At 44.6% G+C, this 25,276-nt stretch overlaps 1 protein-coding gene across 2 annotated transcripts in view; it reads right to left on the bottom strand.

Annotated features, from left to right (window-relative positions):
- Window positions 1-25,276, bottom strand: part of rab11fip4a (RAB11 family interacting protein 4 (class II) a) — a 126,152-nt gene that overhangs the window by 15,896 nt on the left and 84,980 nt on the right. Inside the window, exons 10-14 of one of the 2 annotated variants that reach the window (XM_078161652.1) lie at window positions 24,713-24,853; window positions 24,118-24,199; window positions 23,062-23,181; window positions 7,436-7,573; window positions 7,217-7,363 (exon numbers count right to left, since the gene is read on the bottom strand). In XM_078161652.1, the coding sequence (XP_078017778.1) occupies window positions 7,217-7,363; window positions 7,436-7,573; window positions 23,062-23,181; window positions 24,118-24,199; window positions 24,713-24,853 (628 nt within the window). The remainder of the gene's footprint in view (window positions 1-7,216; window positions 7,364-7,435; window positions 7,574-23,061; window positions 23,182-24,117; window positions 24,200-24,712; window positions 24,854-25,276) is intronic. The other variant, XM_033644535.2, reaches the window with a different exon arrangement.

Below are 25,276 nucleotides of genomic sequence, written 5' to 3'. Positions count from 1 at the left end.
AAAGGGTGGCTATTTTGAAGAAACTAGAATATAAAACATGTTTTCAGTTATTTCACCTTTTTTTGTTAAGTACATAACTCCACATGTGTTCATTCATAGTTTTGATGCCTTCAGTGAGAATCTACAATGTAAATAGTCATGAAAATAAAGAAAACGCATTGAATGAGAAGGTGTGTCCAAACTTTTGGCCTGTACTGTATATATATATATATATATATATATATATATAGCAAGGGCCTTGCTTTAGAGAGGTCGCCATCTTGCACCGCCATGTATGTACGGCAGACTGAGCGGACAATCCAGCCAGCCAGAGAACGCGTTTTGCGTGTATAAATAAACCAACAAAGACAGCAGGAGGAAGAAAGAAGGAGAAGGAAACAGCAGAGAGCGTTAGTAGTTTGTCGATAGAGAGTAATGAAAAGTTTTTTTAGTTATAAAGTTTGCGAATGGACCACACTTACCACATAACAGGAGAGAATGAACCCGAACCGTCATCTGCGAGGAAAAGAAGACGCAACTTCACTCCTTGTGATGCATTCTCTGCGGCGCTTTTCCTCCTGATGATATATCTCCCCAACAATGGTAGCAGTAGCACTAAATCCCATTCTGTGCATTCACCCTCTCTTCTCGCCCGCTCAGCATCAAACACATGGAGCTCCTCATCTGTATGCTCCAGTTCAAACAGGTATGGCTCTGGGTCTGTGTCCGCTACAAGAAACTCTTCAAAATCGCGTTCAAAGTCATCCATTGCAGCTACTATAGTCCGGAGATATTGCTAGGCTAAATAAACAGCTGAGCTCTGTTTACCGGCTACGCTGTCAGTCAGTGTGCGGGCTGCAGATTGAGCAGAGAGGGGAGGGGGTCCCCACTCGATATGGTAAACGAGTATGTGTGTAAAGTTATGAAGTGTGTGTGTTACGCTAGAAGAGTCAGAGTTTGGGACGGAGTGTTACCGGAGTTTCTGGAGTGCTCAAATAAACGGGCCTTTTTCCCGAACGCTCCTCTGGTCTCCTGCTCGTGAGGGATTCATTACAATATCGTAACATGGTTTAGATTTCTAAATAAACATTCACCTCGTCGCTAGATAGACCTACTCCTGAAAAACTCGTGCCCAAGGCTTTTTGTCCCTACGAGGCCACCGTCATTTACCCGATGGGAGGGGTGAGCGAGTGAGCCCTGCAATCTAGAATTTGACCACTGATGTCACTGTTTTCAACCCATTTTACACACTGGCCCTTTAAACTTTATAATAATAATCTCTTATCTGGGAAACCAGCACCTTTTTTCCACCCTTTTCTTGCTTTTATCTGAGTCTTCCTGCCTTTTTTGCCACAATAAATGGAAACTTACTCTTTGCTAGTCTGCTAGTCTGAAGATGTGATTTGGAACAGCTGGAGGTGAAACCTAAAAATTTTGTGTGATGAGTGTTACCGACTGGCTCAAAGCCGGCAACAAAAGGGAGGCCACACACAGATATATCAATCAAAAGTTAATTTATTTGACTCAAATAAATAAGCACAGTAACTAACTGATGGCATGTGTAAGTAGGAAGGGTATCAGTCATGTTAGGCATATGTGGATGAGTGAAACATGGTGTAATGTGTGTTGTAAGGTGCAGCAAACCAAACAAAGAAAACAGGCTGAAGAGGCTGCAGCAGGCCCAGCTGGGAGAGAGTGTGTGACCAAACGGGAGGTCCTTTATGCCCTCTGCAGGCCCCACCCAAAAGGGCAGGTACCAGCAGGCACTCCCTCCCAGCTCCGCCCACCAGCCAACTCCCAGTAACTGCAAGAGAGAGAGAGAGAGCACAGTCAGACACGGGCAGGTAGACTGAACAAGGCTGTCACACCCCCCCCCCCCCCCTTTAGATGGGGGTCTTAACTAGGATCCCAAAAATTTAACCACAGCTACTACATAACTGTCAATTCTCAAACAATAAATAACCAGCTCAAACAGCTGAGGACGTTAATAAAAAACACTCTGGTATATTAACATTAACATGTGAATAATCATTCAACCTATGTTAACTATATTAACTGAATATCCTTTCAACTTGTGTAAACTTGTGAATATCCTTACGACCTGCAGGCCATCTCCATCCTTGACCGTCAAGGCCAGCTCCCTTGGCAACCTTGGTACCTTAGGAAGCAGTTTAAGAGAGAGGAGAGCCAGAACAGACAGGAAGCAACACTGCAGGAAGGAAGCACACTAGTGTATTTAAATAGGCATAGCTCGAGACAAGGCATCAGCCACTGTGTTCTCAGTTCCCTTTATATGACGAAAGTCTAAATGGAATGGCTGAAGGAACAGACACCAATGCATAAGGCACTGATTTGGGTTTTGGAGTGAGTGGAGAAAGGTTAGGGGATTATGGTATGTGTATACCACTAAGGGACTTACTCCACCTCCCACATAAACCTCAAAATGTTTCAATGCCCAGATGAGTGCCAGTGCTTCCTTTTCAATGATGAAATAATTAAACTGATGTGAGTTGAACTTTTTAGAAAAGAGACTCACCGCACAGTCGACACCCTTTTCATTCATCTGCATGAGTACAGCCCCAGCTCCCACCTTACTAGCATCCACATAGAGGGAGAAAGGCTGGTCCATCTGGGGAGCTGCTAAGACAGGGGCAGAACATAGCAACGACTTCAAAGACTCAAAAACTTCTTGACAGTGAGGAGACCAATGAAACTTTATCTTTGGGCTAAAAAAAGACGTGAGCAGAGCAACCACCGTGGAGAAATTTTTGCAAAACCCATGCTAGTAGCCCACCTGCCCAAGAAATGAGACAGTTCTTTCTTGGTTGTCGGCACAGGAAACTGGTCAACAGCTAACACCCGTGATGTTGTAGATGGCGCTCCCCTGTGTGCGACGTAGCGTAGCTATTCTATTCTATTCTATTCTTACAGGCTGCACCTGCCCTTGGCCAACTACCTTACCCAGGTAGGTGACTGTTGCCTTGGCAAACTCACATTTTGCCAGGTTGATGGTCAGACATGCCCAGGCCAGACGGTCAAACAGGGCCCTGATCGCCAAAGATGATTTTCCTAAGAATCACTGTAAATCACAACATCATCCAAGTGCACAGCGCAGCCCACCAGACCAGACAACCTTGTTCAAGGTGGCAGGAGCATTATGCAAGCCAAATGGCATTACGGTGTAAGAATACACACTGCTGGGTGTGATAAATGCCGCAATCTCTCTAGCTCGAGGAGACAAAGGCACCTGCCAGTAACCTTTAAGTAAGCCAAACTTACTAACAAACTTTGCCAAACCTACCTGATCCACACAATCCTCCATGCGTGGGAGTGGGAAAGAGTCAGGCTTGGTTACCTGTTCAGTTTCCTCAGATCAGTACAAGTTCTAAATATACCATCTGACTTTTTAACTAGTAAACATGGGGAAGGCCAACTGGACACACAAGGCTCAGCAATGCTGTTTTCTAACATGTAGCCCACCTCTACCTCTAACTGCTCATGCTTGTCTGGAGACATACGGTAAAAACGCTGTCGGGGCCCCTCCCACATCAATGTTGTGCTCAATAAGATGAGTACGAGATGGAGTATCACTGAACAGGCAGGGATAATCTTTAATCAGATTCCCCAACTCTGTTTGCTTTGGTTCAAGTAAATGCTTCAGCATTGCCTCAAGGTTGGCAAGAGATTCATTTGGCATACACAACTCTCCCTCAGCTTCTGTCTCCTGATCAAAAAGTGGGGGTGAATGAACAACTGATGCCACTGCAGCAACAGAGGAAATCAACGACCCAGAACCTCGTACAGCAGAGCGAGCAAAATAGGGTTTCAACAAATTATTGACACAACTGCACTGATTTCTTCCGGTCAGGGGTTGAAATCAAATAATTCAGATCTGACACTTTTCGGGCCACAGTATAAGGACCAGAGAACTTGGCCTGGAAAGGGGAACCAACCAAAGGCAAAAGGGCCAGAACTTGATCACCCGGACTGTATTCACTGTGTTCTGCCCGCTGATCATAGAGACTTCTCATTTTATCTTGAGCTGCTTGTAGATTGTCTCTTGCCAATTTATTTGCTCGATACAGTTGCTGTCTGAAACCATTCACATTGTCTATCAAGTTTTGTGGGGCCTCTTTTGCTTGCCAGTCACTGTGAAGGGATGCTAAAGGGCCTCGAACCTTATGACTGAAAACCAGGTCACTGGGGCTGAAAACCAGACTCTCTTGGGACACCTCCCTGGCAGCTAACATCTGCCAGGGTAAACCCTCCTCCCAATCTCTGTCTAACTCAGTACAATATGCTCAGAGAAGGGACTTCAAAGTTTGATGGAATCTCGCAGACCTCCCTGGCTCTGGGCATGGTAGGTGCTGGACTGTGAATGTTTGATATTTAGTTGTTTTAACACTTCTGAAAACAACTTTGATGAGAAATCAGACCCCTGGTTAGACTGGACAACCTTTGGGAGTCCAAAAATAGACATGAACTGTGTCAGAGCTTTCACAACTGACCTGGTGGTGATGTTCCTAAGGGGATGAGCAGCAGGATAACGTGTAGCCTGACACATGACCGTTAGCAAAAGTTACTACCAGTTTTGGAACGGGCAAAGGACCAACACAGTCAACAATCAGATGCTCAAAGGGGTGTTCAGCAACTGGAATAGGAGAGGGGCAGGTTTACTCACCTGATTTGGTTTTCCAGTCAACTGACATGTGTGGCAAGTTTTGATAAAGGCTGAGAAGTCTCTTTTCAAACGTGGCCAGTAAAAATACCACATAACTTGATCATAGGTTTTCCTCACACCTAAATGACCAGCTACACCATCATGAGCGGCGGTCTGAATGACAGTTAAACGTAACAAAGAGGGCAAAACTACTTGGACAATCTCATTCCCAAAAAACAGTCCCCCTGGGGAACCCATTTTCTCACCAAGAGGCCATCTCGGAGAAAGTAGCCACGAGCTGCACTCTCTGCCTCACCATGTGGTTGAACTTGGCTGTACAGTGGCTGAAGCGAGGGATCATCTTTTTGCCCTTACACAAGGTCACTGCAAGATACAGGTAAGGGGAAAGCAGGTACAGGAAACACAGGCTCTCTTTTCCTATCTGAATTATCAAGACATGAACTACCTTCAGCATGACTCATGGCACGTGTCACTGCACAGGTGGGTAGCACTACAAAACCTTCTACCTGAGAAGGTGGGGTGTCCACCATTACAGGCGCATCAGGCCACACTCGGTCGCCAGCCAGGTCATTCCCCAAGGTGACCTGTACAAGTACAGCAGTACAGCAGTACAGCAGCTTTAACCAACTGATAACTACCACTATCTGTAGCACTCAAGGCTGAGAAAGCCTCCTGGGCCTTGCCAAGGAGCACACATTGAAGCAGCAGAGTACACTCAGCATCAGACCAATTACGTGCTTCCGCTAAAGGCTCAAACAACACAAAGAAAATATCAGGGTCCCGTTCATTAAACTTTGGAACTAACTGTAAATTGACAGCAACATCAGATGACGGAGTGGGAATTGACTCTTCAATCTTTGACTCAGCCTGAAGCTTGCCTTCACTTATAAGATCCAACTTATAATGCTCCAACTGTAGCTTTTGTGTTGCCTGGGCATAGGCTAGTTCAGTTTCACTTCTGTCTCACCTTTTCTACCTCCCCAACACTCTTTTGTTCCTGCTGGAGTTGTAGCAGAAGGAGCTCTTTCTGTTGCTCAAATGTCAAGGCAGTTCCAAGCCCAGTCAAAACAGGAGCCAACACTTTACCTGGCCCACTGACCATAGCCGAAGCTACATCAAACAACCTAGTCACTTTTACCGGAGCACTTGGACCTTCCACTGAAGAAGACAAAATATTCAGCTCCACCAACTGGGCCTTTAACGTGGCCAACAACTCCTCTTTATTCATCTTCTTAGAAACCTCAACACTTTAATAGTCAACTACTTGGAATAGCTGATCTCTTTTGTAAGAGTTGAGCAAATCCTCACGCCTGAACATCTGAAAATCTTCAATCGAAACCATTTCACAGTTTTACCACCTAGGGCGCTTTTTTCCAGCACTGAAACTATTTCAACACACCACAGATAGACCAAAACTAAAAGCAAAGACAAAGTTCTCCACCACCGCACAACAGGATTAATGGCTGCTTTGAATATGGAACCCCATCCCTCTGGCTAACTGCCTAACCAATACTAGTTGACCCACTCAACCCTAGACTTCATGCAGGGTTATGGCAGGATGAATTAAGCACAACGACCAGCAACCCGGTCAATTCAGCACGCTGAAAATCTGAAAAAGCTGAAAAGTAATGCTCTAACCACTTGCTGCACAAAAATGATCATCTAAAACAAAAAAGGATCAATGGAGACGGCCAGTGCCCCACATTGCTTATGCCTATCAGGAATAAGGGTTCCAAATAATTTACCAGCCCTCAAATCCTGCTGGTAGTTCCAGGAAACATGTTCTAACATTTGCAGGCCAAAATCTATGGAGCAACACGTTTACTGGAATACCAGTGGTCAAACAACAAAGTCCCTAGAAATACCAGAGTAACCCAAAATCTGTGTGATTCCCAGCACCAAAATCCCGGACAAGCCCCCATTTGTTACAGACTGGCTGAAGGCCGGCAGCAAAAGGGAGGCCACACACAGATGTATCAATCAAAAGTTAATTTATTTAACTCAAACAAATAAGCACAGTAAGTAAACTGATGGCATGTGTAAGTAGGAAGGGTATCAGTCATGTTAGGCATATGTGGATGAGTGAAATATGGTGTAATGTGTGTTGTAAGGTGCAGCAAACCAAACAAAGGAAACAGGCTGAAGAGGCTGCAGCAGGCCCAGCTGGGAGAGAGTGTGTGCAGCAAAGGGCCAGTTTTTGTACAATCCTATTCTTACATGTTTCTTATGATTTATTTGCCAGTACTAGAGTACTCTACAATAATTTAATTCAAATATGGAAGTCACTGAAAATGTCCATCCCTAATATCTTTGGTATTTCTGTAGTGAAAGGCAATACTGGACAACATACTTACAAATATATGACAAGCTCGTAATGTCCGAGCCAAAAGATTGGTAAGGCTTGAACAGTTTCAATGTCAAGTCAAGTCAACATGTTCTATGCTAGTCATGCACCTTTGTGTGGACTAAACCTAAACCACCTGGGTGTGAATGGAGAGAACGGAGAGTCCCATAAGGATAGAAGAACAAGGGTGTGTGTGTTCTGTGTGTGAAAACCTGTTTCAGTCTCTTGACTTCATGTTCCATTTCGATCTCTCTGGTCCTGGCATTGTACTCTGACAGTCCCTTGCCCTGTCCTGGATGCTCCATCTCCATCTTAAACAACTGCAGATACTCCAGCTCCCGGCGGAGATCATCAATCAACTGCAGAGTAAAGATATGATTCAATGGAACTCCTCGACATTATGTGATCTTTCTGTTGTCTAGAGTGCTCACCTCTTGCATGGCCTCTTTTTCCTTCTGAAAGTCATGACGATTATGCCAGAGCTTGTCCATTATCTTCCGGTAGAGGTCCATCTCATCTTTCAGCCTCAGACTAGTGTCCTCCAGCTTGTCTGTCATCCTTTGCTTCTCCTGCAGAGGAAAGAGGTAAGGATGGCAAACAAATTTGCCACTTCCTTTACTCTCACCTAAGTTTTAAACAAACACACTGAGTTAAAGAGCAGCTTTATTATTATATTAATTATCGTGTGAATGCTGATATATTTTTGCATTCTTTCAGATGATGGTTTCATTTAAACATTAGGGGCTCTAGTTTCCCGGCGCGGTGCGGGTTGGCGAACCCCGTGCAGAGCTAGTTTCGAGCAGCGCAACCTGAGGCACGCTCAGTTTAGTAGTTTGGCAGACCGAGGTGTGCTGAGATGGGTGTGGCAGCGCAGCAGTGGGAAGTGTCAACAGATCCAGCTTGGCGCAGTGACAGTTTCGTGCCAAAGGGCTTCGCCGAAGGTGCGCTAAAAGCTCGCCAGCTGAAACCAGGTCTACTGTCAGCGCAGGCGGAGCGCAGCTGATGTAGTGGAAATTTGGCTGTCCGGCAGACAGTGCGCACACGTCACCAAAACCTCACAAGCAGGTTTCCAGAATGTCAGGCACATTAACGATGCAATAAATAGCCACAAAAACCACTATTCAATGCAACTATCTGCAATCAGCACATAAATGTATCTCTATATCGACTGTCCCGTCACATCTGATGTCAGATCAAAGGGGATTGGCACCATTTGGCACGTGTAATGGAAACTCAACCTGGTTTGATTAACACAGCTGCAAACTAATGAGTTCACATCCCTCTCAGCCAACCACAAACAGCCACAGCATCAGATAGGGAGTATATATTCAGCATCTGTCATCTTAGAAAAGTCAAAAGAAAAGAAACAGAGTGACACTGCGAGAGAAAGAGAGAGCGTGCACGCGCATGACAGAAACGCAACATTGATTTACAATTGTGGTGACCTCCTCCCAGGCTACCTTTGCATCATCAGCCGGTGGAGGTCTGCTCGCAATTCCGTATATTCGGACACTGCGAGCTTGGACCTCCCGGACCAAAACATCAGTTTCCTCCTGGGAGAAGTTTGGCCGTCTGACGCTGCTGCTCTCTTCTGCAATGGCGAATTGAGTAAACTCTCATTACGCCTTCGTGCGGCGCATTTAAGGGCGAGGAGAGGGGCTCATTTGATTGGTGTGATGTGTGTAAAACCCACTCCACGCCTTCTCTCCTCCCTCTTTCCGACTTGCACAGGTAGGAGGGACGGAGGTGGGAAGGAGGACTAGCTGCACCAGCGCGCACGGTGTGCCAAACTTGCAAAATCCACCTGGCCACACCCAGCTGGCGAAGCGCAGGTGCGCTGCGCCTACTCCTCAACCGGTCTGCGAAACTAGAGCTCTCTGACATATAGTTTTTTAATTCTATGTTTCAAAGCAACAAGAGATAGCATCCTGTCTCACTGGTTATCATGCTATTTCACCTCATCAAGGTTTGAGCAAAGCCCATATGTAGAGACTCTTAAAACTGTGACTTCTCCCTTATTTTTTACCTTATCCACACAAATGACATGTCTACAGCTTCAGCTACTTTATTGCAGGGGCGGATCTATGGGTCAATCTGGGTGGGCCTGTGCCCACCCAGATTGACAGCCCACCCAGTAAGATTCATGAAAAAAAAAAAAAAATAAATAAATAAAAATACCCAACATAATTCATAAAAAAATATCATAGAATCTGCTTTAAATGTTTAATTGTAATTTCTGTTTTATAGAGAAATTTCAAAATTAAATAAAAATAAAAAAAGAACTTCCTCTCTTCCCAGCAAGCATTTTTTGGTTTAAAAAACGTCTAATAGCCGTCTACATGAAGACCTGACATCTAGGCTAAATCACGGCTGAATTTGGGCTGTCAGTGAAAATTTGGTAGACGTCTAACCATAGCCAAAGTGTAGACGTCATCAATTATACGGCTATGTAGAGACCATGTCCAAAAAATGGAGATGAACATATTTTGATTACTGTTGACTCTCCATACACGATTGAATATTAAATTACATTTAATTAATTTCAAAATTAAATTGGCTAGATTTGGGTTACATGTAGCGAGACTAAATCGGAGCTAAATATAGTCAATGCGTTTAAATCGACTATTGCTTGCTGGGTTGCGTCATTAACAATGTCATGCACACGCTTGAGTTCACGAGCAGTCAGACGGCGGGTGCCGAGGGTCATAGGCACTGTAGCAGGAAGCTGGACTCATTTAACAATGGCTAAACAGTTATCTTTGAGCCACTTTTTCAAAAAAACCACATCTACAGACAGAAGAAAGTTTGGACCAGGCTGTGCTTAAAGAGGATGGTCGTCAGGAGAACTTAATTGGCCCGGGGAATGAGGGGGAAAGAACCACCACGTCATCATCGCCATCCCCTGAGAGTCATGCTAGCATTTGTGCTAACCCGGCTCCGGCTCCGACCCACCGACTGCCACTGGCCGCATCTAGTGAGCCAATCCGGACATCGTTAGATTTATCACCAATGGAGGAACCACCACTCAACCCAAGCTAATAGCATTCCCAGCTACTGTCATAGGTGGGAAATTGCGGTCATTTAATGCCAACTAGTATGGGAAGTACAAGTGGATTGAGTAGCCCTACAGTAAAGAACAAGATGCAGTGTTTTGTAAAGCTTGCAGACATTTTCCGGAGATGCACACTGAGACTATGTTTATAAGTGGCTACAAAAACTGGAAACGTATCAGAGAGGCCTGCAACAAACATGAGTCTAGTAAGCCGCATGTCATTGCGCAAACAAAACTGGCATCATTCAGGGACAGCCATGGGCCGCAAAGCTGCGGGACAGTGTTGAACCAGCTGCACGGTGATGCTCCAGCATTTGTGGAGAGACACCGGGAACATGTTAAGGTTGTCCTGGACATTGTTATGTTGTGTGCAAACAGCCAATTTAAAGAGGACACATATGGAATCATGAGAGCATCGGCCTCTTTTGCACCTGGATCTGCCACTTTTGGAGACATTTTTAAAGCTCCGTGTGACTCCGTGTGGGATTGAAATAGCTGATGCTGAACATTCTGTGTTCACTCAGCACATCAGATGGAAAATGGATCAGAACAACTTCCCCACACTGATGGAAATACTGGACAGCTGCCCGTCGGACATTTTTCCTAACATGAACAGTCTGTTAAGGGCCATCATAACGTTCCCTTTGACCTCCTGCAGCGTCGAGATACTTTTCTCCGCTACCAACAGGATCCAGGCGCGCCTGAGGATGCTGACTGGACGCCTCAACAACCTGACACTCCTGTCATTTGAAAGAGAGATGATTGACAGTTCGGATTATGATGACATAATCAACGCTTTTAACTCCAAGCCCAGAAGACTCCGCCTTGTGTAGCAACTGCAGGTAAGACTGTTTTTTTTTATTCTGGCCCGCTGTGGTATGTTATGATTGCGTTTGTGTGAGCCTGTGAGGAGGCTCTGAACATGTCCCATTGGTCTGACATTTCAATATCTGTGCTTTATCCAACCCACTCGCAAATTACCAACTTTATGAATTAACCTTATAGGCTAGTAACTGTAGCGACAACAGTCAGGTGCGCCGTGCTGTCCAAGGTGCTGAGTGTGTCTGGAGCAGAGCAGGTCTCTGTCTCCCCGTGCGCAGTAGTGTGGACATTTATGCTATTAAGTAAACGAAGAAAACATGTCTCTCATTGTTTAATAGCAGCAAAACAATAAGGCTTCATCAAATATATCAATATGTCCAAATATGTACATTAACTGAAAGTTATAAAACAGAATCAAGCGTCACACGGCTTTACAAATATGCCGAAAATAGCCTAATGTGTAGGCATATTTCTGGCTTTGTGCAGGTACACAGTTTTAGTCATGTTTTAGTATGTTCTTGTTACTAAATCCACAGACATCTCAGCTTTAAAAATAATCAGGCCCATCCAGATCTTTGCAGGCCCACCCGCTACGTTCTGGCTCCGCCACTGCTTTATTGTCACCGTTAACATTGTCAGACAATATCACTGTGAAAATCTGTTTAGCAGCCCCTATTTGGCAGTGGTACAAAAAAAAGAATAGTAAAAATAAAAATAACACTGACAGTATAAAAATAGCATTTTAACAGTATGGGGAAATAAAATAACATTATAACAATATAAGCCAGATATATACAAAAGAAACATATGAACAATATAAATAACCTATATACAGAATGAAACAGTATTATGTACAGATATTATTAAGGTGCAGGAGGTTGTGGAAAGTCAAAGGGTTTGTGCAAGTTGGGGAAGGGGGGTGGGGGTATTGCACTCAGTATTTTGGTGTGTTCCAGTGTTAGTCTTTGGGTGGGATGGGTGGGATGGGTGGGATGGGTGGGATGTGTGCGGTGATGGCTTTGATGGCCTGGGGGAAGAAGCTGTTCATGAGTCTGGCTGTTCTGGCTTTAAGAGAGCGGTATCTCTTTCCAGAGGGGAGGGGGGAGAATAGGGAATGTCTGGGGTGAGTGGGGTCTGTGCTGATGTTTCTGGCCTTCCTGAGAAGTCAACCAGTGTAAGTGTCTTTGAGGGGGGGGCAGTGTGTCCCAATGATCTTTTCTGCAGTACTCACCACCCGCTGTAGGTCCTTCCTGTCCTCTGCGGTGCAGCTGGTGAACACTGTGCAGCAGTAGGTCAGGATGGACTCGATGGAGGCCCTGTAAAAGTTAACCAGCAGTGGGCGGGGGAGGTGGGCCTGCTTTAACTCCCTGAGGAAGTAAAGTCGCTGGTGGGCCTTCCTCACCTGATAGGAGGTGTGGACAGACCAGGTAAGGTTGGCCGAAATGTGGAATTTAAAGCTCTCCACCCTCCACCCTCCACCGTCTCAACTTCCTCTCCCTTGATGGAGAGGGTGGGGGGCTCAGTCTTTTTGGATTTTCTGAAATCCACAATAATTTCCTTGGTTTTGGCTGTGTTGAGGTCCAGGTTGTTATGGAGGCACCAGTCTGTCAGGCGTTCAACCTCCTCCCTGTAGGCTGACTCATCGTTGTTCCTAATCAGTCCTACGATGGTGGTGTCATCAGTGAACTTGACGATGGTGTTTGTGGGGTGGATGGGGGAGCAGTCATGGGTGAAGAGGGAGAAAATGAGGGGGCTGAGGACACACCCCTGTGGTGTTCCAGTGTTCAGAATGAGTGTGGAGGAAGTGCAGTCTCCCATCCTGACGTGCTGAGGTCTGTTCCTGAGGAACTCCAGAATCTATGCGCACAGTGACCAGTTTTTGGGGGATGACTGTGCTGAATGCGGAGCTAAAATCCACAAACAGCATCCTTATATAGGTGTTGCTCTGGTCCAGGTGACTGAGGGCTGTGTGGAGCGCCATCATGACAGCATCCTCTGTCGACCTATTAGTTCGGTATGCAAACTGATGTTGGTCAAGGTCAACAGGGATGGCAGACTTGATGGAGGGGAGGATGAGTCTCTCAAAACACTTCGCAATGATGGGCGTGAGAGCCACTGGGCGGTAGTCGTTCAGGCAGTTCACTGTGTTCTTCTTGGGTACAGGAACGATGGTGGCTGATTTGAGGCAGGTGGGAACCACAGACTGTTGAAGCGAGAGGTTGAAGATGGCTGTAAATACCTCTGCTAGCTGGTCTGCACAGGTCTTGAGGACACGCCCAGGGACGCCATCTGGGCCAGGTGTGGCAGAGAGCTGGCTTTATAGGCGTTGGAGATGTTGCAGTAAACTAAAGTGTTCTTTTCTCTGGTGGGAAAGTTCACATATTTGTGGAATTTGGGCATGACAGACTTAAGGTTGGAGTGATTGAAATCTCCTGCCACTATGATTACACTGTCTGCCTGCACAGCTAGATGCTGGTTGATGGAGTGAAGTAGTGCTTCCATGGCTAATTTAGCATTAGCTTGAGGGGGCACATAGACAGCAATTATCACCACCGATGTAAACTCTCTACACAGATAGAAGGGTCTGCACTGCAACATCATGTATTCAATGTCCGGAGAGCAGTGAGTGTCTTTAACAGTCACGTTGGTGCACCATCTGTTGTCGATGTAAACACAGAGTCCCCCTCCTTTGCTCTTACCAGAGTCTGTTGTTCGGTCGGCTCTGAAGACGCCGCTAGCTCGATCGCCGCGTCGGGGATGTTTTGATCCAGCCAGGACTCCGTGACAATCAGGATGCAGTATTCCAGACTGTGAGAAGTGATCCGCAGTCGTAGTTCGTCCATCTTGTTGTTTAGCGACCGGGCGTTGGTAAGGAAGAGGCTGGGGATAACCAGTTTGTAGGGGTTAGCCTTTAGCTTAGCCGCTAGCCCCCCTCTTTTGCCCCGCTTTTGCTTCCTATGCTTCCGCCGCCTGCGCCACTTCAGCAGGGGGATGGTGAGGCTGGCTTCGGTCAGAGATTGCCAGATCTCTGGGGGAGTGGTATTCCAGAGATTTAAATCCTTGTGTGTGCAGAAGGCGTTTACTGCAATGGACAGCAGTTCTGCTCTGCTAAGTAAAAAGAGTCTTGGGATGCTCACAGTGAAGATTTTTCAAGTCACAGATTTTGTATTTTAATGTGTATCTCTAGTAGTACGTCCCTGTGTCATAACAAGTTATGCCTAACCATGACTTTCAGACAAAAGGTTATGGTGTTGTAACCCTAGTCCTGTTAGCACAGGAGGAGCCCTCTACTTGACCCTATGGATAATAGAGACTCTGCTTCAATCATGAGCACACATTCACCCACTAAAATGTGCATCAGCATAGCTGGCCAGTCAGGATATGTCTACCTGAATATGTGCAGAGCCCACAGTGCCATATGACTTCATCAGCTACCCTATACCCTCCTCATCGAGCAGTGTAGGAGCAACAGGGCCCCAAGGTGGAGGGCTCTGCGTGTGTTAATAGAACTAGGACTTTATTGTACCCTTTGTTTCATCTCACACAGGCTCCGCCTGCTACTGGACTCCATGGGTAGAGTGGTTGGAGCCTGATGAGTGAATGTCCTGTCGGGACATAACATCGATGCAGCTACACTGATCCTGGTCAGCTAAAGGTAAGATGCAATAGCCCGCCTACCTCTTTATAATCTAGGCCCCTAAAGCAGAGAGGCAAGGAGCCCCAGCCAACCTAGGTATGCAACCAAACTTGGTGAAATCATTGCCTAAACTTGCATTTGTCAAAAGACAAGCAACAGACACACTGCACACCCCCAGCATTTCCCAAGTCATTAGGGAGCATGGAAACATGTAAGTGTATCATGCCCAGACAGAACTTATGTGCAACACAGCTGACATTCACCCAACTCATCTTAACAGTTCTATTGTCTTTCCAGCAAGCACAGATCCTAAAAAGAGGAAGAGCGCTCCAGAGGCTCAAAACCTTTACCAAGGCCTTGAGCACCAATGGCATGTCCCATTGAGAGGAGGATGGCACGCATCATTGGGCGTTGTCCATGCCCACCCAGTAAACTCCTGTTACTACAGAGGGGCTTTTCTTTTTTTTAAAAAAAAAAATCCAGCCTTGTCAAGGACCCCCTGTTAGGCTAAGGCTGACAGAGGAGCTACAAAAAAAGGGCGGGGAGTAAAGGCAATAGTGGTGCCAGTAGTAATCGGAGCACTGGGGGCTGTGACCCCCAAACTGGGAGAGTGGCTTCGGCAGATTCTAGGTACAACATCTGAGGTCTCTGTCCAGAAGAGTGCAGTCCTATGAACAGCTAAGATACTGCGCAGAACCCTCAAACTCCCAGGCCTCTGGTATAGGACCTGAGCTTAAGGAAGACACACCACCACCCCAGTGGGGGGGCTTTATAAATGAAGCTTAGCTTGTTTCTGAGTTTGCTGTAAAAGTTGCTTACACAACTCCAGTGTGTGTCCTTAGCTACAAAAAGGACAAGAGGTTTCAGGCTCCTTCACTTTTTGGGCAATAGCAACACTTGACTTTGAGACCTGTGACTTGACAGGGGATCTAGCCTTTCCTTTACTAGCTGACTGGTCTTGAAGGTCACCAAAGAGTGGGTCAGCTGCTATGCGGGCTTGTTTTTCAATAAAAAAGACAAGGTTTAAAATTCTGACCCTACAATGGTGCTCTTCTTGCAATCTATAGGCTTTGCTGTGCCACTTCTCCCAGGGCCTGTATGGTAACTTGAGTGCAAGGCTTCTCATGTTGCATACTGGGCCAGTTCCTCAAAGTATTCTATTTCATCCACAGCACTGCAGCAGCTCCTAAGGAACATGGCATAATCCTACAGTGTACTTGCCTGGGTCCAGACCTTTGAATCTGCTAACTCCACTTTGTTCGAGTTGACTGATTCTGGTCTGGGACTGTGACATGAAACAGCGGTTTATCGATTAAAATAAAAAAACAACCAGTGAGCGCTGTGGGGGACTTAAGATTAACCAATCAGTGTGATTGTCGGTGAAGATTCTCAGTCATCCAGGTCATGGTAATTGTAACTGCTATATCGCAGGCAACTGGGTGGGACTAACACTGTTGTCAAGCTGTTGTTAAGCGTTGTCGAGCAGTGTGCTGGAACCAATGAGGAGTAATAACAACAATAGCAGATGCTTTTGATAAGGTAGATGCTGCTCTTTAAGCTGTTCAAGTAGACATGTCTTTTTAATATCATCTAACATGGTAAGTTCTTTTACTTTGCCACGCTTCACTCTCAAAACCCCAGCAAAAGAGGTATGTTGGTGTGACTACAGATCAGTGGGCCTGCTTCATTTCAGCAGGGTTGCCAACTTTTCAAAAGGCCTTGGAGTGAGATTCAGCGGGGCCGACCGCAATTTTGTTGTTTAGGCCTACATATTAATACCTATTAATTATTACCTATTAATATCACAGACAATTGTGTTTTAAAGGGCCAGTGTGTAAAATGGGTTGAAAACCATTGAAAACAGTGACATCAGTGGTCAAATTCTAGATTGCAGGGCTCACTCGCTCACCCCTCCCGTCGGGTAAATGACGGTGGCCTTGTAGGGACAAAAAGCCAGAGTTTTTCAGGAGTAGGTCTATCTAGCGACGAGGTGAATATTTATTTAGAAATCTAAACCATGTTACGATATTGTAATGAATTACTCACAAGCAGGAGACCAGAGTAGCGTTCGGGAAAAAGGCCCGTTTATTTGAGCACTCCAAAAACTCCGGTAACACTCCAGGGGGTAGCACGTAAAAGACTCCGTCCCAAACTCTGACTCTTCTAGCGTAACACACACACTTCATACACACATACTCGCTTACAGTACCCAGCGGGGCAGCCCTCCCCTCTCTGCTCCACCAATCTCCAGCCCGCACACTGACTGACAGCGTAGCCTGTAAACAAAACTCAGCTGTTTATTTAGCCTAGCAATATCTCCGGACTATAGTAGCTGGAATGGACGACTTTGAACGCGATTTTGAAGTTTCTTGTAGCGGACACAGATCTAGAGCCATACCTGTTTGAGCCGGAGCATAAAGATGAGGAACTCCATGTGTTGGATGCTGAGCGGGTGAGAAGAGAGGCTGAATCCTTCGCTCCCATTTTGCTGCACAGAATGGGAATCGGTGCTACCATCGTTGGGGAGATATATCATCAGGAGGAAAAGCGCCGCAGAGGGTGCATCACAAGGAGTGAAGTTGTGTCTTCTTTTCCTCACAGATGACGGTTCGGGTTCATTCACTCTTGTTGCGTGGTAAGTGTGGTCCATTCGCAAACTTTATAACTAAAAAACTTTTCACTACTCTCTATCGACGAACTACTAACACTCTCTGCTGTTTCCTCCTCCTTCTTCCTTCCTTCCGCTGTCTTCGTTGGATTATTTATACACATGAAACGCGTTCTCTGGCTGGCTGGATTGTCCACTCGGGCTGCCGTACATACATGGCGGCGCAAGATGGCAACCTCTCTAAAGCAAGGCCCTTGCTATATACAGTACAGGCCAAAAGTTTGGACACACCTTCTCATTCAATGCGTTTTCTTTATTTTCATGACTATTTACATTGTAGATTCTCACTGAAGGCATCAAAACTATGAATGAACACATGTGGAGTTATGTACTTAACAAAAAAAGGTGAAATAACTGAAAACATGTTTTATATTCTAGTTTCTTCAAAATAGCCACCCTTTGCTCTGATTACTGCTTTGCACACTCTTGGCATTCTCTCCATGAGCTTCAAGAGGTAGTCACCTGAAATGGTTTCCACTTCACAGGTGTGCCTTATCAGGGTTAATTAGTGGAATTTCTTGCTTTATCAGTGGGGTTGGGACCATCAGTTGTGTTGTGCAGAAGTCAGGTTAATACACAGCCGACAGCCCTATTGGACAACTGTTAAAATTCATATTATGGCAAGAACCAATCAGCTAACTAAAGAAAAACGAGTGGCCATCATTACTTTAAGAAATGAAGGCCAGTCAGTCCGGAAAATTGCAAAAACTTTAAATGTGTCTCCAAGTGGAGTCGCAAAAACCATCAAGCGCTACAACGAAACTGGCACACATGAGGACCGACCCAGGAAAGGAAGACCAAGAGTCACTTCTGCTTCTGAGGATAAGTTCATCTGAGTCACCAGCCTCAGAAATGGCAAGTTAACAGCAGCTCAGATCAGAGACCAGATGAATGCCACACAGAGTTCTAGCAGCAGACCCATCTCTAGAACAACTGTTAAGAGGAGACTGCGCCAATCAGGCCTTCATGGTCAAATAGCTGCTAGGAAACCACTGCTAAGGAGAGGCAACAAGCAGAAGAGATTTGTTTGGGCCAAGAAACACAAGGAATGGACATTAGACCAGTGGAAATCTGTGCTTTGGTCTGATGAGTCCAAATTTGAGATCTTTGGTTCCAACCGCCGTGTCTTTGTGAGACGCAGAAAAGGTGAACGGATGGATTCCACATGCCTGGTTCCCACTGTGAAGCATGGAGGAGGAGGTGTGATGGTGTGGGGGTGTTTTGCTGGTGACACTGTTGGGGATTTATTCAAAATTGAAGGCACACTGAACCAGCATGGCTACCACAGCATCCTGCAGCGACATGCCATCCCATCCAGTTTGCGTTTAGTTGGACGATCATTTATTTTTCAACAGGACAATGACCCCAAACACACCTCCAGGCTGTGTAAGGGCTATTTGACCAAGAAGGAGAGTGATGGAGTGCTGCGGCAGATGACCTGGCCTCCACAGTCACCGGACCTGAACCCAATCGAGATGGTTTGGGGTGAGCTGGACCGCAGAGTGAAGGCAAAGGGGCCAACAAGTGCTAAACACCTCTGGGAACTCTTTCAAGACTGTTGGAAAACCATTTCAGGTGACTACCTCTTGAAGCTCATCGAGAGAATGCCAAGAGTGTGCAAAGCAGTAATCAGAGCAAAGGGTGGCTATTTTGAAGAAACTAGAATATAAAACATGTTTTCAGTTATTTCACCTTTTTTTGTTAAGTACATAACTCCACATGTGTTCATTCATAGTTTTGATGCCTTCAGTGAGAATCTACAATGTAAATAGTCATGAAAATAAAGAAAACGCATTGAATGAGAAGGTGTGTCCAAACTTTTGGCTTGTACTGTACATATATAAAAGCATAATTATAAGGCTACGAAAACCAAACAAATTTTATTTTATAGCGATTATACACTTATATAAACATATTAATGAGTAGAATATTCAGATTCAGATTCGACAATAAACCATGCCAAATATTACACACTGGCCCTTTAATACTTCATTTTTCTTTTCTCTACCAAATACAACAGGTAACCACAAAACCTTAATTTAACATAATGTGGCCTATTACACGGACATAAATTTATATTAAAAAATAAATGCTGTGTCGATATTTATGAATCATGTTTCTAATTTGCCTTGTTTTACATCATTTTAGTGGGGTGACTACCAAATGAACTCATAAGTGCAATTCCAATCACATAATTTCAATCACATAAACAAACTAGAGCACTCAGAGAGCGCAGACCTCCGCCAAGCAGCTCGGATTTCCCACCATTTTATTATTTTATCCACTTTGCTTCAACCGATCACCAAAATTGTATCATCTGTTCCTTGTGCCATTATCAACCTTTCCTGAAAATTTCATCAAAATCCGTTCAGAACTTTTTGAGTTATTTTGCAGACAGACAAACAGACCAACGCCGGCGAAAACATAACCTCCTTGGCAGAGGTAACAATGGCTCAGTTCTGCTAAATATGTCCATCAATGAGTTCAGTTAGCGCCCAAAATTTATGACAGCAAAATTTTTCACCTATCTACTGCTTGCTCTGCAGTAGATAGGTTGAAAGGATGCTTGAAAGGATGGCTGCTGCAGCATTAGGCTACTATTTCAATTGAGCTGCTAACAAACTCTTTGCTGCTAATTTAGCATTTTTGACATTTACAAAGCTCTCCAAATGCCTTTACATGCTCTCACAACACATATAAGAAACTAAACGTAAAGTTGTTGTTTTTTTTAAGATTATTTTTGGGCTTTTTCTCCTTTAATGGATAGGACAGAGTGAGGGAATGAGATGCAATAAATGGTTGCAAGCCGGAGTTGAACCAATGACCACGGCAGCGAGGCATCACCTCTGTATATGGAGCGCCAGCACTATCCACTACGCTACTGATGCCCCGAAATGTAACGATTAAAAGCTGTTAAAAACGTGCCAACATACCTGGAGGTGAGAAATGCAAGACTTGAAATATTTCTTCTTCCTCTTCTTACTAGCAGGAGGGCATCATTGGTCATTGTAGGTAGTAGTAGTCTAGTTATGTAAGGTGGCGCCACCTACTGTACAGGAGTGGAATGACTATCAGCACTTTTTTTTTTTTTTTTTTCTTCCAAGTGAGAAATTGGAGGTGTGGCGTGAGACCGTGTGAAATCAACCAACTGCGTGACTCTCGCAGCGAATGCGTGAGAGTTGGCAGCTATGATTTCAGTGTGCTGAAATTAGCATGTAACAGCGAGGGCTGGGAAAGTTGTTTAAATGGAGTGTAATCTGCCATCCTGTGGCAGCAACCACGTAACTGTCAGCTGCACAACAAATCGACAATGTCACCCTACAGGGCAAAACCCATGGTAGCTTTCCTAGCTGAACAAATACTTGCCTGCATGGACAGTAAATAGGGGTTCAAGTCCTAAGGGCTGAAACCCTATTGTTTTGTCTTTTTTTATTATTATTAGGGCCCGAGCACTGACCGGTGCAAGGACCCAATTGAAACTGAAGGAATTACTATTAGGACCCGAGCACCTGTGGTGCAAGGAATTATTAGGGCCCAAGCACCGAACGCAGGCGGGTGAAGGCCCTATTGAAACTGCTCCGTTTAACATTATTATTATTATGGCCCGGGCACCTAGCAGTGCGAGGACCCTATTGAAATGCAAGGAATTTTTAGGGCCGGAGCACCGGCTGCAGGTCGCCGCAAAGGCTATTGAAAATGTTCTTCTTCTTTTGAATTGCATTTTTGGGGAGCTTAACATACTTGAAAATTCATGACACTTTGCAGATATATCAGAAGTGGTGAAAAATTTGATATTTTAGGGGTCTCATGCTCAGGTGCCAAAAATGGCTCAGTAGCGCCCCCTACAAAAAAAAAAAAACAGCCCCCAAAGCTACTTTCAACCACATGTATGAAACTTGGTAGGCACACGTAAGATCGCAGGATGTAGCAAAAAAACCTCCCGGGCCCATGCTCTAAACCAAACAGGAAGTCGGTCATTTTGAATTTACTGTGCAATTTTTGTGCATTTTGGCCATTTCCAGGGGTCCTAAACTAACGAACTCCTCCAAGAGATTTCATCCGATCGACTTCAAACCTTGGTTTGTCCTACCACATGACCTTGATAAGAAAAGTTCTTCGAAGCTTGAGTTTTCATCAATCCGTGTGACCGTGGGATGGCGTCAAACTTAGGGGTCTCGCCACAAAACAGGAAGTAGTTTATAACTCCAGCATACATGGTCCAATCTTCCCCAAACTTTACAGGATTGATGACAGTCCTGCTCTGAAAAAAATCTACAAATTCAGTTGTCTGATGTGATTTTTGTGCTTTGATGTGCCAAGGTGGCTCAACAGCGCCCCCTAGAAAATTTCAATGAAGCAGCCCCCGAAGCTGGTTTCATCTGCATGTATGAAACTTGGTAGGCACCTGTAACACACGTACAAAAAAGCCTCTTAAAGCCATGCTCCAAACCCAACAGGAAGTCCGCTATTTTGAGTTTACTTGTGCTACTTTTGTGCATTTTTGTCCATTTCCAGGGCTCGTGAATTAACTAAGTTGTACTAGAGCTTTTGTCCAAACGACTTCAAACCTTTGTCTTTTCCAGTGAAACACCTTGTACAAGAAAAGTTATTACAGGCTTGAGTTTTCGTCAAACCGTGTAACTGTGGCAAGGCGTTGCAGGTGTCGCAATGAACCAGGTGGATACTTGGTCTCTGCTGATTGATTAGGAGTGGACACAATGTAACAAATTGGCAGTTATGTCTGATATCAGGCAAGCAGTGACCTTGAATCCTCAGATTTAATTTGGGACAAGTATAGAGTCCTTTCCAAGAAGGCATAAGAGATCTTGAACCTATTTCCAATTTTTTCTTTCATAACTCTTTTGCTTTCTGGTAGCCTCTATTAGGAGACATGTACTCACAGCTTTTGACTTGTCCTTATGCTTTACTTTTTGTAAACTGTATAAGGAACTTGGTTTGGACAGGATTTATCATTGTGACAAAGTTGACTGTATGTCAGGGGTGTAGCCATCATTTCAGAAGTAGGGGGACAAATTGTTCAGAGGTCTATTGAGTGATTTATCATCCTCTCGCATTCAATTGCACCTCTCCTTAGGGGCTAAAGAACCACATAACCACAAACAGCCACAGTACAGCACCAGGGGACCAACTTTAGTTCTTTAAAATTATATACTATCAAAATCTAAAGTTTTAGCTGCCAAACTCTGGTTGAGTTGACACAGAATGACCCTCGAGCATCTACAGGGTAAGTAGCCAGATAATGAAGTGCCAAATGACAACACTGAATACGAAAAGTTCAGTAAAACACCATTCCTGTTTGCAAGTTATTAGCACACAAAATGGAATGGAAGTGACAAGGTAACAGGGTAATAAGCCACGTAATTTAAGATAGACATAGACATAACATAAGCCTGGTGTCTGTCCTGACGCATGTCCTTCTCCCTGTGCTACCTATTGCAATACAGACAAAAAACATTTTAGAGTATAAATAAGAGTAGTTCTGAAATAGCTGTGAAAATTAATCTTAGAGTCACTCTTATCCTATAGACTTTTCCTTAGCCAGTTATAATTTCTCCTTACCTGTGAAGCCTTGGGCTGATAATTTGTGCTGCTGTCAGGTCCCTGTCCTGATACCTGCCTGGTTTCTCCCTGTCCCTCTTCTATCTATTGCAATAATATAGATAATAAATGTGCAAAGCAAAATTTATTAATAGAATTAAGAATAGTAGTGGTGACACAGCATGTGGAAATTAATTGCAAAGTCACTTTTATGTTATAGATATTTTTTCTCAGCCAGTTATAGTTTAATAAGTTTATTTGTATCAGGGACAATGTACAAAATAACATTAGTCTCAAAATGAGAAGAGATGCTTTGTACCGGATTTAGCTTACTAGCTGCTTTCCATCCGTAGTCCCTGGGCCTCCTCACCTGTGAAGACCCTGCATGATCAACCTTGCTGGCCTCTGGTCCACTGTCTCCTTCCTGACCCTGCTCTTTCTATTGTGGCAGGAAAGATTAAAAAAATATGTGCAAAAATAGTGAGCACAAGTTCTGCACAGAAACTAGGGAGTGGGTTTATTCCTAGCATGAAACTAGCTAGCAAGCGATTTAACATAGGTAACAATAACATTAGTATTCTTGTTAACTAGCTTAATTTGATGTATTGGCATCTATTAATTAGTCATCATTTAGCTAACATTATCTACATGCAACAGCATTACTCAACTTACACGGTTTGTTTGGAAGAAACTGTGCAAGGGTTTTTGCTTCTTGCTGGCTGGTTAGCTGAACATAGTTAACACACAGCAGCACTACCCAGCAGCACACGTCTCATCTGAGTGATTGATTCAGATCACGACCTGACAGCATGTGTAGGCCGCCTGGCGCCGCCTACTCATGGTGCGTTTAAATACGGCTCGGAAAAACACGCTACCACATGTTAAAAACAAATCAAAGGGTTGTAATGGCCGTAAAAAGTGGGGGGACAGAGGGCACAGATACAGCAAATGCAGGGGACATGTCCCAAGCCTACCCCGCGTCTTCTATGCCCATGCTGTATGTCCTAGGCTGACCTGGCTACTGGGGAATCGCAGGGGGTATGAAAGAGGTAGATTTGGAACCACTGCTGGTGGACCTCAATCACTTTGGCTCTGGTCTTGGCTGGATTTTCAAAATTAAAGCCCCCCCAGATGGTAATATGCTCAAATTTATAGCTTTTTCGTCTTTTTCTATAGAATCAGGAAAACATCTTCAACCTACTCCACTTTGTCTAAATTGTCTGTGTGGGTTTTTAGTATAGTTGCTGCATTCCCAGATCTCACCAAAATAACTTGGTAAGTACAATGATGTTATTACTATTCAGAGTAGTATAATGAGGAGGCCTAAATTACATAAAAAAAAGACCCCAGTTGTAATAAATGGAATCACACTTACCTGGTCCAGTTTCTCAGTCTGTGACTTAAGTCTGCACACATTTAACTTCATCTCTCCATTCTCTTCTTCCAACAGCTGTACCCTGTGTATGCGCACGCGCACACACACACACACACACACACACACACACACACACACAATATGGTCGATCTGGCGGCACCATGCAATATGGAATGCAACAGATAAACCAGAGCCAAGCACCAAGATGCATTAAAAGTAAGCTAACATAGATGAAACATTACCAGGAAAGCTGATCTTTTTTCAAACCATCAACTCAGCAAACCATTTAGCTAACATTTCTAAAGTTTTGGGGAAAAAAGGTTGCGTGAATTTCCACATCTACCCACCACAGGAAGAGTAGGAACACTGTTTTTAAAGTTTGGGACCAGCACTATTTTCCAGGACTTCTAGAGACAAAACCAAGTATTGTTTGCCTCTTTATTCTGTGCTGGTCCCTGTGCAGTTTGGACGGTTTTGTGCAACCTTATTTACATGAGGTATTGGTGCATTTGTTTTTGACCTAGAGTTAGAATCAACGTGAGTCCCATCATCTCTTATGGTCTGGATGATGGTGGAATATTATTTATGAGTTTACCTGTTGCAGAGCAGGTCTATCTCGGTGTTTCTGTCCCTGTCCATCTTGCTATAAGCCTCCCGGTGCCTCTTGGTCTCCTCCTCCAAACTCTGATCAGCCCTTGCCTCTGCATCCTTCACCTGCTCCTCCAGCTCATGCACCCTGTGAAGCAAATACGAACAATGTAAGGAAAAAACAACATTACATGAAATGGGAACGATGTACCAATCCAATACTGATATTGGGCTGATATTTATACTGGGGCCGATCCAACCAATTCTGTTCTAATGATGTCTGGTTACATGTGCACGCACTATGTCATGCAGTAGACTACATAGCTGAGGGAGTGAACAACAAATGCCAGCTGACTGGAAGCATGTCACCTATCACCTATCTATTTGTAACATTTTGCTCTTACAGAGTTAGGCCCCGGTCACACAAAAAGCATTTCAACAGCTGGAGGCGGCTTTTTATAGTGGTTTTTAATGAGAATGAAGCTTTTTGCTTTCTGTTTTTGCATTACTATATGCCTCGCATTTCTGCACTCTAGGCACCTGGCATTTTGTTGAAGCGCTGCAAACTCCT

Source organism: Epinephelus lanceolatus, chromosome 18 (assembly GCF_041903045.1).
Source record: "Epinephelus lanceolatus isolate andai-2023 chromosome 18, ASM4190304v1, whole genome shotgun sequence".
NCBI lineage: Eukaryota > Metazoa > Chordata > Actinopteri > Perciformes > Serranidae > Epinephelus > Epinephelus lanceolatus.
This window is presented reverse-complemented; position numbering and strand designations above follow the sequence as displayed.